At 41.6% G+C, this 15,565-nt stretch overlaps 1 protein-coding gene across 2 annotated transcripts; it reads right to left on the bottom strand.

Moving 5' to 3' along the window:
* Positions 1-15: 15 nt before the first annotated feature.
* Positions 16-15,341, bottom strand: LOC144529893 (transmembrane protein 106A-like). 2 transcript variants are annotated; one of them, XM_078269253.1, is made up of 8 exons: positions 15,169-15,341; positions 12,178-12,377; positions 11,333-11,396; positions 7,319-7,472; positions 6,505-6,645; positions 4,767-4,810; positions 2,965-3,018; positions 16-830 (listed from the first exon to the last, which is right to left on the bottom strand). In XM_078269253.1, exons 2-8 carry the CDS (start codon positions 12,353-12,355, stop codon positions 710-712), a joined length of 756 nt encoding a protein of 251 aa, XP_078125379.1. In that variant the 5' UTR covers positions 12,356-12,377; positions 15,169-15,341; the 3' UTR covers positions 16-709. The 2 variants fall into 2 exon arrangements, with proteins under 2 accessions (XP_078125379.1, XP_078125380.1); XM_078269254.1 differs by lacking the exon at positions 15,169-15,341 and adding an exon at positions 14,818-15,152.
* Between the last annotated feature and the right edge of the window lie 224 nt (positions 15,342-15,565).

Below are 15,565 nucleotides of genomic sequence, written 5' to 3'. Positions count from 1 at the left end.
CATTGGACCTTTAAATGCTTTAAGCAATTATTTAATAAAACTGAAACTTTAAACATAATACACAATCAACAAAAAAAAAAAAAAAACGATTAAATAAAAACAAAAATAGCTTCCTGAAGTCTTAACATGTTAACAGTGTGTTTGCAGGTGTCTGCTTACAGAGCTGTAGCGGAGCCAAAGTAGCGTACTTTTTAATTAATTAACTAAAATACAACACTAATACAGATAATCTGCCAAATGTCGGCCCTGATAATCGGCCAGGCCGATAATTGGGCGATACCTGTAAAGTACCTTACTTTTTCTGCTCATGTAACAATTACAAAACATAGTTAAGCAATATTAGATGCTCTTGCAGTTATTAAATATGGCTTTTCAGACAGTTTTCAACACAAACAACCACAACCTTTTCACATAACCGATAACTTTCAATAACAAAAGCTCGGGGGGGCATTTCTGATCCAACTTTCATACGGTCACAGTATCCTCACTGCTTTAACCTTGCCGTTGGCCTTTTATCGACATCCAATCAATGTCAATTTTCTTTCTGGGTTTAGTTCACTGTACTAGGTAGATTAAGGTAGAGATGGTGAGAGTGGTGCACTTGTACTTATCCTTCCCTCACAATAGGATGGGGGTATAAATAGTCCATTCTTCATTTAGTCACTCAGATTCATCTTTCCTTTCCATCCATCCATCATCCATCCATCCATCAGGGTGGTAGAGGCTGCACACTGTGTGGTACGGTGCTGTTTGCTCCACAGTCGATGTACTCGTACGTCTCCAGGGAGAGCTGCTCATAGTGGGCCAGGTAGTACACGGTCATAGACATCCTGCAGGAAAAGGAAGACAAAACATAGCAGAATTATACTGATTACAGGAGCGCACGTGAGCAATTTACTGAATCCAAATAAAACCTGGAAATGATCAAATGTTTTCTTGAAAGAACAATCAATGGTCAAGTATTTTGTGGACCAATTCGTGAAGGGTGGAGCTTCTACAGAGGGAACATGCGGGACAGGGTACCTAAGACTGAGGCAGGTGGTGAACCCCAGAAGGGGAAAGGACTGAGACATGTCTTGGAGGGTGATCGCAAAGGTGCAACTCAACTTTCGGTATTAATGCATATCATGAGTTTGCTAGTGGTACCATTGTTCTGTGTATATGTCTTGGGGGGGGGCAGCAGCTCCAACAGGGAACCCCAAACTTCCCTTTCCCGAGTCACATTAGCCAGCTCTGACTGGGGGACCCCGAGGCGCTCCCAGGCCAGGGTGGAGATATAATCTCTCCACCGCCACAAATATTCACTAGAGCACCAAATGTAGATTCATCCGCCGCTGAAAATAGCCCTGAACCAATGCATTATTTCCTCCTAAAAAAACTACAGTGACCAGCTGCTTTAGGAAAGTACTGAACCTTTTTCAAAAAATGAAACTATATACAGTATGTGTGATGGGTTTTGTAAAGACTCATGTCTTCAGCAGGATCCAATGGGCTTGGAGCTGAAAGCGACAGAACACGAGAGAACACATTGCTGGTTTACTTTATCCTTTAACAAGGCATGTAAATAAGACTTACACAGAAAGTGTGTGTGTATACACAGTATGTACTAAGCAAATAGTTATTACATTACTATTAAATAGCACTTACAAACCCTGTATGTTGTTTACACTGCTCTCTTTCCGTACGACTCAAAGAAGCAGCAGCAGTGTTTAAAGTTCAAAGTAGTGAAATGTACACAGCATTCAAACTGTTCCTGAATGCTGCATGGAGTCACACAGTTGGTATTTGAAGTATAATCAAATAAAGGCCGTCTGAAGTACGTGACTGAAACTCTGTGGATGATGGTTTTATCTGTTCACTAAGAGAGTCACATGAGCTTTGACTTCACATCACAAACTGGGGCAGAAGTAATTCCTCTGTTCCCTGGCAGTAGTCTCAGCACTGCTAACAGTGAAACTAGCCTTTAGAATGATCCTGAATAACTTCTGTTTGAAGATTCGAGCAGCAAAGTAAATAGAAGTGGAAACATGGAGAATATTCATATTGTTTTCAAGAGTTTTGATTGCACAAACTACTTTTTTGGACAGTTCTTACAGGAGGTCCTTTAAAGACCCTAAAGCGGTTTGAAATCTTTAGTATTTCTCTATAACTTTAGTTCTCAAATACATCTTGTGATGCACATACTGGGTGTCTTTGGTCTTTTCGCCACTTTTGCCACTTGGACACGGGCCTCGGCCTCCAAAGCAGGTGGAGCAGCTCTGATGTAGATGTCGCTCTGATGGAAACTGTATTTATATAGCGCTTTTCTAGTCTTAACAACTACTCAAAGCGCTTTTACATAGTACAGGAACCATTCACGCCGAGGCTGCCATTCAAGGTGCCACCCCGTATGGCAGCATTCACACATCTTTACACACTGATGGCGCAGCATCAGGAGCAATTTGGGGTTCGGTGTCTTGCCCAAGGACACTTCGACATGGAACTGCAGGGCCAGGGATCGAACCACCAACCTTCTGAATTTTAGGCGACCGCTCTTACCTTTCTATCTTTAGAGCCAAAGTAGCGGCCAGTAGAATGCTGATGGTTGGTGTGGGCGACGCTAAGAGGCTCTGGGCACTGTGGGTCTGGCTCCTCCTTTAGCACACTCGCGCTTTTCGGCCCGCCCTACTTTGCATCTGATTGGCTAGAACTCGTTTCATTGGTGGTTTTTAATTTAATAACTTTTTCTAAAATAGTCATATGCCAGAAATCGGGCACCAGGTACTTAGTACTTAAGCACTGCGTTAGTTAGAGCTGCGCTCCTCTCATATGATTGGTAGGTGAAATGAATTGACTCGAAAATAATAAACCGCATGCAAGTTCCCAATTTTGTATTTATTTTTTCCTCACAGCCGCACGCCGGAGATCTGGCACAGTGCCGGAATACTTTAAGCCCTGCATTACTGAACACATGACAATACTTACTGTAAGTGCAGATACAGAATGTGGACCGGCAAGGAAGCTTTCTTACAGTAGTTCCTGCAGAGAAAAAGAGTGGTAAAAACAGCCAATGAGTGGTGGTGTCAAAACAAATGGCATAGTACAGTATTTATACAACGCAATAATCACACTATTCCAGGGGTTGATGCATAGACTGTATTTGCGAAGCCAAAACATATGGATCGCCCCCTGGTGGCTGGCTGCAGTATAGGTCATAAACCCTGCCCCCCCCAATGTTAGCAGATGAGACATGGAACAAAAGAATCTAAGCACACGTCAAATACATTTTTCCCCAAAGATGGTTTCTGTCAGTTCTGATCACGCTGATATTTGTTCAAGTCAGAGACGAACCCAACTCAGAGTAGTTTCCTGTATCTGTGTATCGTGGGCTTTATATAGAGTCTATACACTATTACTAGAATAATTCATGTTTTGAACTGATTAAGGAGATGGTAAACACCCAAACAGACACTAAGCTAAAACAGAAACTCATCATATGCCAGGAAGACAAAGCTAACTCTACTACTGCCACTGGGTAAGCTACTGTAACAGGTTCTACAAGTTTTCCAGTCTGTATATTAAAATTACAGAACCATAGAGCAACTGTGGGACCAGACTTTAGACTTAAACGTGGCTGGTGCATCTGTTATTTTCCTCAAACGGCTGTCCGAGATCTTCTTCCTCTTCGTTGAGGAGCCGAGAAGTAGCGACGCTGGGAGCAGGGGAATCTATTCAGAGCATTTTATTTTATTAATAAAAAAATACATATTTGGCGCCAGCATATCTATTCTCATATCGCAAGAAAAAGGACAACGATATATTGCCGATATTTTGTCCCACCCGTCATCTACCAGTGTGCAGCATACATGTGTAATTCAAAACCAACAACTCCATCTGATCTTGTAAACAGAGCTGGAATACACTTGGATGAGCACCATTTTTCTTTTAATGTTTTACAACTTTTATAAAATTGAAATCAACATTTAATTTAGTTTTTTTACCTTTGAAATAAAGGTTGACAAAAATAATGAACTCTTCAAAACTCCCTTTCTCTTTTCAGACCAAAGACACTTACAGGGGTTGGCCTAAGGTATTCTCTTCACGGCCAACCTCCTAACACGTTTCTGACCTTTAACATCTTCGTTGTTCAGACAAAGGGCCTGTTTTGACCTGGTTTTAACATCTGTCCTGAGTGATCAGATCACTAGTGGACAGCTGTACGAACATTGGTTCACACCTGGCCATCTCCACATGTGCCATGAGTGACCACTTGTTATCAGATCTCACTTCCCTGCTCTATATGCAAAAAAAAAAAAAAACATCTTGCATATAGGCTGGTTGTGTCAATGTGTACAGTATAAAGATCAGCTGTTCCTCTGAAAAAGCGCTGGCGACAGTCTGTCTGAGACATGATTCACTCTGTGGTTTCTGTCACATGAGAAATACTTTGAACGAGTACATCGTTCTGCTCACAGTTGAGTAGGCGGTCCTTAATGTGGACCAGGACACACTCCCGTATGTACACACTGCTGTAAATACAGTATGTGGCCACATGCGGCCCAGACCACCTCCGAATGTGGTCTGAGTAATCAGATCTCAATGCGTCCTGGGTGCATTCACACCTGTCCTTGAAGCTGTCCACACTGTGATCCGACCACTCAGATTAGATGTTTTAATTACCAGGTCAAAACAGGCCCGGCGCCACAACTTGCTGTTATTTCGAAAGATGTGCCTGAGAGAATTTTACAATCAGGAAGAAGATAAAGTGAGTAAGAATGGCAGCTCACCTCAGGTCAGGGTCTTTCAGCCTGATGGGGATCACAAAGGAGTACTGGAAGGAAGGAAAGAGGCAAAAGCAAATCATTCCCATGCCTCACCCCACAAGTATTTACACTGCCAACAAGTTACATTCATTAAAATAGCACAATATGAATAAGAGGATCAACCCACATCACAATATGGCAAAGTGTATGTGAAATCACGTGAAATAATCAAACTGCTACAATGTAATGAACAACGTTCCACTGTTTCATTACATCAGACATGTTAAGCAACAACTTTTACTGAATGACTGTACAATTACTTCAAAATCAGAAGTTTTCTGCATTCTACGTATATTTTCCTGTCTCTACAGACAAAATAATGCGCCACCTTTCACCGTGTAAAGAGTATGTTAAAGGCTAATGCTGGTGAGAGTCTATATTATTCTTATTGTCAACAAATCCTATGACAAGACCCGAACCAATAATATGTCAGTCCATCTCTGGGGTAGAAATGTATTAGACATGAAGGAATGTGCAATTTGTGCAAGACCTTGGAGATGTTCCAACTCAACATAGATGAGATCCAGGGTTACACAGCCCCTCAGTCAAATAAAGGACCATTGTGTCAGGCAGACTAGACTATGGATGGATGGAGAGGGGAGATGGCAGGTTAACAAGGGACATGCTTTTTCCTCATACCCCCCCATCCCATATCGCCTACAGGTTATCCTTAATTGAACCAGGAAGACTTTGCTGAAAGCCAGGCTCTATTTTTCAGGAGTTCCCTGTTCACACTCATGTTATGCTCCATTGCATAGAGGCACATTCTCACTCTTGTCATATTTGTTTAATATTTGTTTAATGCTCTTTTGCATTATTCCATTTGCACAAACTGTATATAGACTCTGTACTCACTCAGTATTTTTACTTGGACTATTAATGCTCATTAATGGACTAATGCCATACTACTTAGACATCACATTGCACTGTTTATTGACTTTATATTAGACCGGTATTTTTGGTAGATTCTTCACTGTATTTTGTTATGTTTATATTTTGTGTATTTAATGTGTAAGTTTTAGAGATGTTCCAATACCGATACCAGTATCGCTATCGGCTCCGATACTGCCTAAAACGCTGGTATCGGTATTGGGAAGTACTGGAGTTTATGCACCGATCCGATACCACGTAATAAAGCCCTAAAGAAAATCTACGTTAAAGTAGTTTATTTATGTTCTTTTTCCGTTATAACTGACTGTCAAACTAAAAAGAACGTTCTGGGGCATTCATTGTTTGTGTTTGTTCATGTTTCACAAAGAGTTTAACCTGAGCCAGACTGACAAAGATAGAAATAATATCATATCCATACAGGGATAGTAGTATACAGTTGTTAAAACATAATTAAATATATGACACACTGGTATCAGATCAGCACTCGGTATCGGCCGATACGCAAGTTCAGGTATCAGAATCGGTATCGGGAAGAAAAAAATGGTATCGGGCCGTCTCTAGTAAGTTTATGTTGCCTCGCACCATTTATGCTTTGTCTTGGCCAGGTCGTCGTTGCAAATGAGAATTTGTTCTCAAATCGGCTTACCTGGTTAAATAAAGGTTGACTAAAAAAAACATAGTTCCACATCCACACCTGGAAGCTGCCCAGTTGGGGGTTTAGTGCCTTGCTTATGTTTTAAGATAGAGTATAGTGTTCAATCCCCAGATGATACTACGTATGTGTTCCTGTGAGGTTGGGAGGATGTCTCACCATTATGATGGATAGAGGTTTGAGAGAGGTGACGTTCTTAATGGAAACGGTTCCCACCACCATTTCGAAGTTCAGCGCCTGTACCGTCAGATTGTAGGCATGCACCGTCGCAAAGTTGTGGTTGGTGATGTTCAGGACATTCTGCATGGAAACACAGTTGGGATTTTAGGACACATAATTCATCGCCCTAAAATGAGAAAAGGTTACATTGTTACTACAAGAAATAACAATTAAAGAAATGACGACTCGTTCGATCAATCCTTCCATCCCATAGACAAGATGGAGGACGCGTCGCCCACGTCCTCCCACTGTGCAAAAGTGAAGCCAAATTGTCCCGGATACGGGAGCTGCCATCGTGTAATTTTGCGGCCAGACTCTGCGCAGTAGTGATCGGGCGGTGGAGCCGCGGTATCAAAGTCCCGCACCCACACACCCGCCTGGCCAATCGGCGGTCAATCCCAGCAGTCAATCATGACGTTTCACCCAGTTTTTATAGCATCAAATAAGTAGTATACCAAACTGATCCAAAAAAATGAACACTTGAACAAACATCGGTGCGATCAGAACTACCTAAAATGACAGAACCCATCTTTGGAAAAGTGCACTTTTAGTGTGGTCCATGTCCCATCCACTAACGTGGAGGGGGCGGGGTTTATGACCTACACTGCAGCCAGCCACCAGGGGGCGACCCAGATTTTTTTTGGCTTCACTTTGTGTACAGTTTACACAGCTGCCCCTGGTCCATTCACACCTTTCACTTCTCTTTCCTCATCCAACCCAGCTTTCACTCCTCTTTCCCTCTCTCTCTACCCACCGTGATGTTAATTTGGACGTAGTCGTCAGTGAAGTAAACGAAGGACGACTTGACGGCTACCGGAGAAAGGAGGACAGAGCGAGGAAACAGGAAGAACAACACCAAGGAGCTGACCAGGAGGCACACACCAACAGACACGGTAACGTAAAGCTTCCTGAGAGAGGAGGAAACAGATCATCAAAACATTAGGGGTGGGAAAAAAAGAAAAAAAATCAATGAATGTATGGATTCTTTTCCCTAGAATAGATATTTATTTATTTTTTACCAATGATTGACCTAAATATTTCCTGTTTCTACGGTACCGCGACTACATCATATCTGTTTCCAGCAAAACAGAGTGAAAGCAGAAAATGTTACGTTCTTCTTTACAAAGTAAATAAATGTCAGGCTGACTGACTGACAAGTGATTCTTAGAAAACAGTTAGTTTTAAGAAATGTCTCATGATATATTGTCTCTAGAAATGTATTATTCAACTTTTGTTTTTGTTAAAGAAGGAAAAGATAATCGCAATACTAGCGAATCGCAATAATTCTGGAATCGCAACGCAAACCGAATGCATTACGTCCCAGCCCTACAAAACATCATCAGTCCATTTCAGTCCAATGAAACAAACTCAGACCAGCATGCTCATGTTATAACGTAGAACCCAATCAGAACGCAGGTTAAACCTGTGTTGGTGGTCTATCTTTATGGTTCAACATGCGTCAGCCTACCCTCCTTCATGGCTTTTGCAGCAAAAATATGCTTCTTAGGCTTTTCATGCTAGGCCTTTGGCAGGCTGTACGTTGGGAGACTTTGCTCTGGGCGTCTGGAGGTTAAGCTAAGATTAAAACTGTTACACAACACTGCTTTGCAAAGTGTTAATTCTCATAAACCGAAGGAAAAATGTTTCAGTATCAAAAACATACTTTATACGTGGAACTGCTAGAACTTGCCTGTTAAACAGCTAGAGACAACTTTGTATGTGATGAGGTATTTAATGTAACGTAGGCGGCAGACTGTTATTGGGTCGTGAACAACCCTTTGTTATGTCTGTCTCCATCATACACTGCAACATCTGGCTGTCTCTGGCTATCAGCTGTGCACGTCAGACTGCAGACATGACGGTTGAAAATATAGCTTTTTCTGCGAGTTTATGCTTGTTGAGCCCGCGCTTTGGTAAATTACTCTTATTGGCTTTTTAGTCACGGAAGGTTTTTATTGCACGCACAGTAACAAGCAAAATTGGCGTTAACTCGAATAATAGCTTCATCACTTCACCAGATGTCACTGGGCCTCATTCACCAATATCTTCCTACGTTTTTTCCTTAAGTTGGTCCTTAAGAAAGATCCTAAGAAAAGTTCTTAAACAGCACAATTGTTCGCAGGTGTGTTCTTAGACTGATGAATCCCAATGTAATCGTAAGTTTGAAAGCTTGTACGCCCCGTTAATTCCCATAAAAAGGCATGAGATGGCAGGGCCGTGTGCACACTTAGAGAAATGTCGAAAAAGACGTGGCAAAGACGGTGGAGGCCTCGACTCCAAAAGAAAGAAAGACTTTTAGTAATTCTGAAGTGGAGGTACTGCTGCAGGGAGTTAGCGAAAAACGAGACATCATATTAAGTAGCGTAGGCAGTGGATACAGAGCAGCAAATAAAAGCGATGCATGGAATGAAATTACCGTAGACCGTTACCAGTCTATGGCATTTACTCGTGCAGTGAACGCTGTGTCCGGAGAAGGGTGCAGAACTGATGAAGTACTGTAGACAGGCTTAGCACAATTCATACACAATGGCAATTCAAAGTGCTTTACGAATGAGTAGTAGTAGTAGTAGTAGTGTAGTGTGTATTTATTAAAACAAACAAAGTTATGTGTAAAATAATGAAAATAATTAGTTACAAAATAAGAAAAGAAATATTTATATTTTAAATTAGAACGGATGAAAACGGTATAACTACTTATTTGGGGCAAACATGTCCGCTCTCAACTGTGCATAAGAGTGCTCTTGAGTGTGTGTAGATTAGGCCTGCACGATTAATCGTTATAAAATCGCGATCTCGATTCACCCTGTTCACGATTACATTTTTAAATAATTTTTTTAAATTTTTTTTTATATAATTGTTTTTTTATGACTTCGATTCTCATTTCATTTTACGAGCCGACTGCATCACAAACGCTACTACTTTCTTCTGTGAGTTTTAAACATAGACTGTATAAAAAAGGTTTTAAAGTGCTCTCCCTTCTCTTCATTGAAGCCTCTGTGTTTACAGGCTGGTGGTGATGCTCAACGTGCTATAGGTGCCAAAATAAATCTATGTTTGGTACTGCCAATTTGTTTTGTCATGGTTCATGTGTGCAATAAACATTACACTTTGTGAGAAAAAGATCGTGGCAGAGAATCGTGATATCAATTCTAAGCTAAAAAAAACGTAATTCATATTTTCCCCCGAATCGTGCAGGCCTAGTATAGATTTTGTTCTTACCTAAGAACAAATCCCAAATAAGAAAACATTGGCGTAGTGTTCATTTTGTCACCTATTTTTAATTTAGTCTTAGTCTTACATATACTTAGGGAGTAATGAGTCGCAGCGTTAGCCTAGACCGGCGGGGGAAGGTGTGTAGCCACAATCACGGAACACAGCCTCCCTATCTCCCCTTCTCTGCAGCTCTTAGTTATGCGGTTATAGTTCTAGACTACCGGGGTACCTCCTTGGACACACTGAGCTTCTCTCTCCTCTCTCTTTCCATCTGTGTGTATTCGTGTCACAGAAATGCTTGTTACTAACATAGCTCCGGGGAGCTTATTCCCCGGAGTCCTTATGTTCTTTTTCCGCCCAGCATCATCATCTTGGATCATGATGGCACCTACATCATGGTGGCAGCTGTCGCCGTGGTCCTGCCCTACGCCCTGCTGTGCCCTATTACACCCTGCTACGCACTGCAATGCCCGGCTTCGACTTGCTATGTCCGGCCAACGCCCTGCCACACCCTGTTACGCCCTGCTGTGCTCTACAACACCATGAACTATTCTAACTATTACAATATCTTTATTGTGACTATTATTGCCATTGTTCATCACACCCCCAACCGGCACCGTCAGACACCGCCTACCAAGAGCCTGGGTCTGTCCGAGGTTTCTTCCTAAAAGGGAGTTTTTCCTCGCCACTGTCGCACTTACGCATTCATGCATGCTCTTGAGGGGGAATCACTGGAATTGTTGGGTCCTTGTAAATTATAGAGTGTGGTCTAGACCTACTCTATCTGTAAAGTGTCCTGAGATAATTCCTGTTATGATTTGACACTATAAATAAAATTGAATTGGATTGAATTGTGCCAAACGTCCTTGTAAGTTTTAGTCATATTTAGTCATTCACATATCTTTTTTTGGTAGTCGAGTTTTAGTCGACTAAAAGTCTCGCCATTTTAGTCTAGTTTTAGTCAAAAGAGAACTCAAGGCATCTTGGTCAAGTTTTAGTCAAAACATTTTAGTCTTTTTTTTTTTTAAATAAATTATTTCTGAGATTATTTCTGGTAACCATTTCAGTCAGCGTTTTTGGACATTGGCGCAGTCTCGTCATCGTCTCGTCTTAGTCATGGGAAGAAAAGAAAAAAAGGTCGTTGACGAACATATTTAGTCTCGTCTGACGAAATTAACACGACATTGGTGAATGCCAGACTCTCGTGGAAACTGCGTAAGTGGGGTTTAAGGACAAATTTGTTCTTAAGAACGATTGGTGAATGAGGCCCGTTGTCTCCTCTGCAGCCTCTCTGCTCTGCTGTCCACTCTGTATATACGTGAGGACACCCACACGGAGAGTAGAGGAGAGACAGAAACAGAGAAGAGTCTGCATGCGTGACCAAAGAATGACATCAAAACCATATTGTCCCCTCTGCTAAGGTCACTTCCTGGGTTTGACCAGTGTCCACTAGTCTGACACGAATGGGTCCCAGCGTGCTTTAAAAGCATGTCTGCTGTCTGAATCTCTCCGTAGATGTACAGCGTGATTACGGTGCTGAGTATTTATTTCTTACGTGTGTCTGGGTCTCAGCCTCTGGTCATTACAGGAGATGACAGCCACCAGCTTGCACTCCTGACCTGTAACACACATGGAACATGGTTTCATATCAAGGATGATGTAGGAGCAGGTTTGATATTGTGAGAAGTTGGATCCTTTTAGGTTTGTGTTCAACTGCCAAAGTGAAATGCTAGTGTCAGTGCCAAGCCACAACAATAACCACGATATCCTGCGTTAGTTCTTAAAAACAGTTTTGGCATCAGCGTTTCATTTTGTGTAAGCGCTGGAGCCGGAGCGATTTTGAGGCTGAAAAAAACTCAGATATGCTGTCAATTTATCAGTCGAGCTCTATTTAAAACGACAATTGCGGCGCAAAATGAACCTAGGGGTTAATAACAATGTGTGTACCGAGTCGAAAGTTCTTTGGGACATGATTTCATGCTAATTGAATGCGTCTCTAGCTTTAAACAAGCTACCGCAAACCGGTGGTTAGCTGCTAACGCTAGATTTCGGGGCACATGGTAAGTCACTATTTCTACACCACTAACAAGGCTCAAAATATCACCACACTTCAACGGTAGTATAATGAGGGTCCCTACATGCAAACCGAAGCATTGAGAACTTTGTAAGTGTACAGACAGTTTATTAAAAAGATAGATTATTAAGACAGTAGCGTTCATGTTTACATGCGGGCGCCATCTTGGATAACAGTCATGAGCAGTCCAACGACGAATGCCGTGCAACCAGTAACAAAGCTAAAGCTCTCCCCAGCACCCTGCCAGAGAAAAACGTCTTTATTTCTCCTTATTAGAGTGTGAGTGTGTGTGTGTGTGTGTGTGTGTGTGTGTGTGTGTGTGTTACCTCTGGGTATACGTCCAGTACCCTGGCAGGTGGGACAGTGCGCCGTCTCTCCAGAGCTCCGTCTCCTGCTGTCATCCTTCTCAATTATAGGCCGGCTGTCATTGTCCTGGCGACTCCCACTGTGCTGTGACCCCGCCCCCCCGCTGCCACCATCACACCTGCTGGGAACTCCCCCCATAGCTGAAGAGACACAAAAAAAACTACCAAAAAAAAAAAGACCCCGGTCAGATATGAAGCATAAGCGTAAGTTCTGGCAGGTCACGGAGTCAAGCTCGGCTATTATCTCAGCTCATAGCTGACAGTTCCTAAGCCAGCACACCAGCTGATTGATACTGTAAGTAAATGGTTGTTTGTTTCTTTGTTTAGAGCAGATTCAGTGCTATGGCGTGCACACAAACCTGATTGAAAGGTATCAAAAATATAAGAAATCAACTCAAATGAAACAGTCTTCTCTAAAACCAGTAGACAGAGATCTATTTACAATCGCTACCAACATCGGACCAACACTGTTCAACAAATCTGAGAACGCTTGCAGCCATAAAATCTAAAAAGGACTTTGATTTGGCCGTTATGTCCTTTAAAGTGCACAGTGAAAGGTGCTGAAAGTTATTGAACAAGGCACAGTTGTTATTTTGGTTGTAAAGAAGTCTTAAAAAATGTCTCACAGATCATTGGGGTGGCTTCAGTCTGTTGGCTAGGAGGGTCGTTAACGGTTTCAGGGTTTTGAAAAGAATTCTGGGGTTATGACGGCGTGTTGAATGATATTGGAGAAACAGGAAGACCTGGGATCCGTTTCAGGAAGGAGGTTCAACAAACTCTGAGTCTAACCCTGATGTCTGAGTTGATTTACCCTGAGATGGGAAACTCTGAGTTTTCGGTTCCAGAACAGCTGATGCGAGTTGGTTCAATCAACTCAGAGTAGGTTCACCCAGAGTTAAGCGCCTGCACCACCACTACAAAAAGGCAGCATGAATGGAGCAATCATTCATTCACCATGGTAACAACCACAAACGGAAATACTCATGCGCACATACAGCGAGTTTGAACATATATTTTCGTTAAAAAAAAGCAACACAGCGGCGAAGCACGGCTACTTCTGCTACTTGGACGGAGGGATTTGCTCGCAGCACCTGAGAAGCGCCGTGGTGAGGAGCAGAGACTAACAACGGTGCTTTTCAGGTGTTTTCAGGCGCTAATCACTCCGCCAAAGTAGCAGTGCTTCGCCTTCTGAGAATATAGTTCCCAGTTTGTATACGGTTAGAAGACGGCCGTGTCTCATGTGACCTTGTTATTTGTACACGCTGTGACTATATAAATCACAACATGTAAATAGGAACATGTTGGCGTTATTTTGTCACTTATTGGAAGCAGTAGGCTAGTTGGAACCGGTTACCTCCAAGATCTGTGCTAAGCTAGGCTAGCGCTGAGGGCATCAGACAGAGTTATAACACGCACGGAGATGATAAGGGTATGTATGGACTTATCTAACTCTGGGGGATACGGTGAATAAGTCGGCGTGTTCCTTTAAGATTTGACAAATCTTTAAGTGTGGGCCAGACATTAGCTTCCTCTGAACTTTGGAATGTATGCTTGCATGGAATGAGGACTGTGGCTTTTGTCCCCTATCACTTACACTGAAGTCACTTTTAGAAGGGATCTCGTATTTTCCAGTATGGACAGGAGGAAAAATCTTTACATGATCACCTGACTATTGTTTGTTGACAGACTGGAAGAATGTAACCTGTCCTTTGAATTGACACGTTCAGCAATTACATATCGGAACGAAAAATCCTCCTGTGGCAACAAAAAAGGATTACATATTCTGAATTTTTAACCCATGGACTTTTTTATATTTGAAAGACTTCCCCCTAGCCGAGAAAAGCAATTTAAAAACCTGTGATGTCACGCTATTATCAGTGCATTTACATGTAACAGAACGGTAGGTGTGAGTGTATGTTAGAGACGGAAATGGAAATTTAATTATTTGAATGAAACTAAAATGATGGCTTAATGTATGATAAGGGTATTGGACTATGTGGTAGAATTTCTAATACCTAGGTGAGATCTGAAATAAAGCTTTATTCAACCATCAGGCTTGGGCGATATGGAGAAAATCAGATATCGCGATATTCTTGTCCTAATACCTCGATGGCGATATTGTGGCGATATAGGGTTATACACAATTGGTGCTTTAACAAAATATCTTCACAATAAGATTTTTGATAAATAATCTTCAGTAATGTAAATATAATGACTAAGTGGGTAAAGGTAAAAACAATAGAAGAGCTAGAAAACAGAGCTAGAATAGAAGTGTCTGGTAACACAGAAAAGTACATCACTTTACTGTAGGCTAATGCAGCCTTTAAAACCATTAAAAGACAACACTTAAGCCATTTACGATATTACAATATCCAAAATCTAAGACGATATCTAGTCTTGTATCACGATATCAATATAATATCGATATATTGCCCAGCCCTATTCAACCAAGTCGTTTAAGTATTTATTTAGGCTAACTATTAACAGCAAAACTATTTATACCGCACAGTACAAGTCCTGCATTCACATGTTTACTGAAGTGAAAAGAGAGGCATTATATCAGCCCAATGTCTTTAGCTAGCTACATGTAAAGTTACTTACCGTCTGTTTAAGTTGGAGCTTTCAACTTTAAAATAATGCTAAAGAGTTCGGCCCGTTTGGAACAGGCACGTTTTGAACGGGTAAATACGTTGTAAAGTGGCGTTCTTTAAGTCTCATTTAACGAGTTATAAAAACATGGTTACTTGTGTATTTGTTGTCAACTGCGCACAGAAGAAATAACATCCCCCTTTTAGACGTCATGTTATTCTTGTCGGTTCTTGTTAAGGTTAGTTTCTGCAGTGTAACGGTAGTCTACAGTCGCAACAAGCTCTTTATGTCGTACTTTCATTTCCGCCTCTCTCCAGATGTCCCTCAGTAGTTGGATATTGTCACTGTGTGCTGAACGCTTACCTAGCAGCTGAGCTTCGTTTTTTTTTAAAATGTTGACAGCGTCCTTAGTTTCAGTCGTGTCTGCTGGGAATCAACGATGTCTTCTTGTTTGCTAATATTTGGTGGTGCAGGTGGCCGTTTATTGTCACACACCTCCTACTCTCCTCCGTCTCTCCACACGGAACACAACACACAAACACTTCCTGTCGAAACTTTCAAAGTAAATCTCTTTGATATCGTTTTTTATGCAGAAGACTATCCATGATTTTACTCAGGTTTAACTAGCTTACTTTAGCGATACAGTGAGTAGTGTATTTTGATATGGTCTGATTTACTTATGTACAATTCTGTATTAAGGTATACGTGCAGTTTAGTGTCCCAAATTTCCCACACAATGTCCTTAATTAATTATGTACCT

Source organism: Sander vitreus, chromosome 15 (genome assembly GCF_031162955.1).
Source record: "Sander vitreus isolate 19-12246 chromosome 15, sanVit1, whole genome shotgun sequence".
NCBI classification, from domain to species: Eukaryota; Metazoa; Chordata; class Actinopteri; order Perciformes; family Percidae; genus Sander; species Sander vitreus.
This window is presented reverse-complemented; position numbering and strand designations above follow the sequence as displayed.

Coding starts and splice junctions, on each gene's coding strand:
- LOC144529893 (XM_078269253.1), bottom strand. CDS start 12,355: ATGGGGGGAGTTCCCAGCAGGTGTGATGGTGGCAGCGGGGGGGCGGGG. Junction 4,811..6,504: donor AACCTCTATCCATCATAATG/GTGAGACATCCT, acceptor CCTTCCTTCCAG/TACTCCTTTGTGATCCCCAT. Junction 3,019..4,766: donor CTGAAAGACCCTGACCTGAG/GTGAGCTGCCAT, acceptor TTTTCTCTGCAG/GAACTACTGTAAGAAAGCTT.